General features: G+C 64.2%; 1 protein-coding gene across 1 annotated transcript in view; it reads left to right on the forward strand.

The window, feature by feature from the left end:
* Positions 1–1,391, forward strand: part of LOC105308021 (collagen alpha-3(VI) chain-like) — a gene marked incomplete at its 5' end in the record, with an annotated part of 45,363 nt that overhangs the window by 11,828 nt on the left and 32,144 nt on the right. Inside the window, 2 exons of the mRNA XM_023525190.1 lie at positions 312–377; positions 767–820. Coding sequence (XP_023380958.1) covers positions 312–377; positions 767–820 — 120 coding nt within the window. The remainder of the gene's footprint in view (positions 1–311; positions 378–766; positions 821–1,391) is intronic.

Below are 1,391 nucleotides of genomic sequence, written 5' to 3' on the forward strand. Positions count from 1 at the left end.
CCCGGCGGGACTGGGCGGCCAGAAAAACGTCGGTGATGATCCGGATGCCAGTCCCGTTAGGCGCTTCCACCCACGTGGCGCCCATCCCACTCCGACTGGCCCCGGCCGTGGGGTCGGCCAGGCATTCTCAGCCCCAGACAGGGCCGCGGTGGTTCTTCCTCCCCGGGGAGGAGGACGGTCCTCTGCGTACGGGTTCTACAGAGCCGAGCTAAGACGAGAAAACCTGCAAACTCTCCTCTTTTCCTGAAGCGAACACAAAGCGTCCTTTTCTTGCACGCATGGCTCATATCCCCGACCCGTGTTGTTTTCAGGGTGACTCGGGACGGGACAGCCAGCAGAGGGGCCCCAAAGGAGAGATCGGAGACATCGGGCCCATGGTATCGTTTCGTTCCCAGACGTCCTGCTCTGAGGGCCGGGGATGGAGCTCACGCTGGCTCGTCGCCAGCCACGGAGGCCATGGGGGGGGGGTCTTTATGGCTGTGGACACATGAGGATGGACGCAGAGGGCTCCCCGAGGCCACCTGAGTGTCCGTGTTTGGGAAGCCTTCACTGGGGACCGAAGCCACCCTCCAAGAGGGGCTTCTTTGCGGAACTGGCGCCCCTTAGATGTTTACGGGAAGTGCTGGTCACGGCAAAGGCTCCTGCGGGCGGGAGCGCGCCTAGGTCCCCCGTGCCCCACCATGTGTCCCCCCCGGCCGTGCCCCCCTCCCTCTGTGTCTCCCCAGTATTGCTGAGGACCTCACGTTTATCTTCTCTCCCCCTCCAGGGTCTCCCTGGGAGAGACGGGGTGTCTGGGAGCCCTGGAGAACCCGGGAAGGATGTGAGTGCCTCGTACGGCTTTGGGGGGCTCTGCCTGACGTTAGCCAGTGCCCCTTAAACGCTCTCGTTCTCGCCGTTTCCTCTGTGCTCTGTCCCTCGTCCCACTGGAGAGCCACTTCCTGCCCTTTCCCCCAAACACACGGAAAGACCCTTTTTAAAGCGATGTCTCTGCTGCTTGCGAAGACGCGGCCAGGTCTCATCCGCTGGATATTTCGAAAATCCAAATGGCCGTGGGCTCTGGGTGGGGGTGCGGCGGGGCGGGGCGAGGGCGTGAGCTCGGGGGACCGGAGGGCTGTGTTCCTGCTGCGGTTCTATAAATCCTTTGGGGCGTGTGCTGCGGTGACTCAGGCAGCGAGAGCAGGTGGTTTTCCGGGGTCCGCGTCTGGCCGCCGCTTTTCCGGGCGGTGTCGGTGGCTCCCTGTGGGCCTTGTCTTCGAGTCTGCTGAAGCTCGCTAGAGCCAGAGCAGCAAGGATGGCCTGCGGGACATCGCCACAGGCTTCCAGGGCCCGGGGCACTCAGCCCTGCTGGCCTCTGGTCACACTCCGGGCCGTCCCGTTTGGGAGGGGCCGGC

The sequence above is a fragment of the Pteropus vampyrus genome, unplaced genomic scaffold (genome assembly GCF_000151845.1).
Source record: "Pteropus vampyrus isolate Shadow unplaced genomic scaffold, Pvam_2.0 Scaffold540, whole genome shotgun sequence".
NCBI classification, from domain to species: domain Eukaryota; kingdom Metazoa; phylum Chordata; class Mammalia; order Chiroptera; family Pteropodidae; genus Pteropus; species Pteropus vampyrus.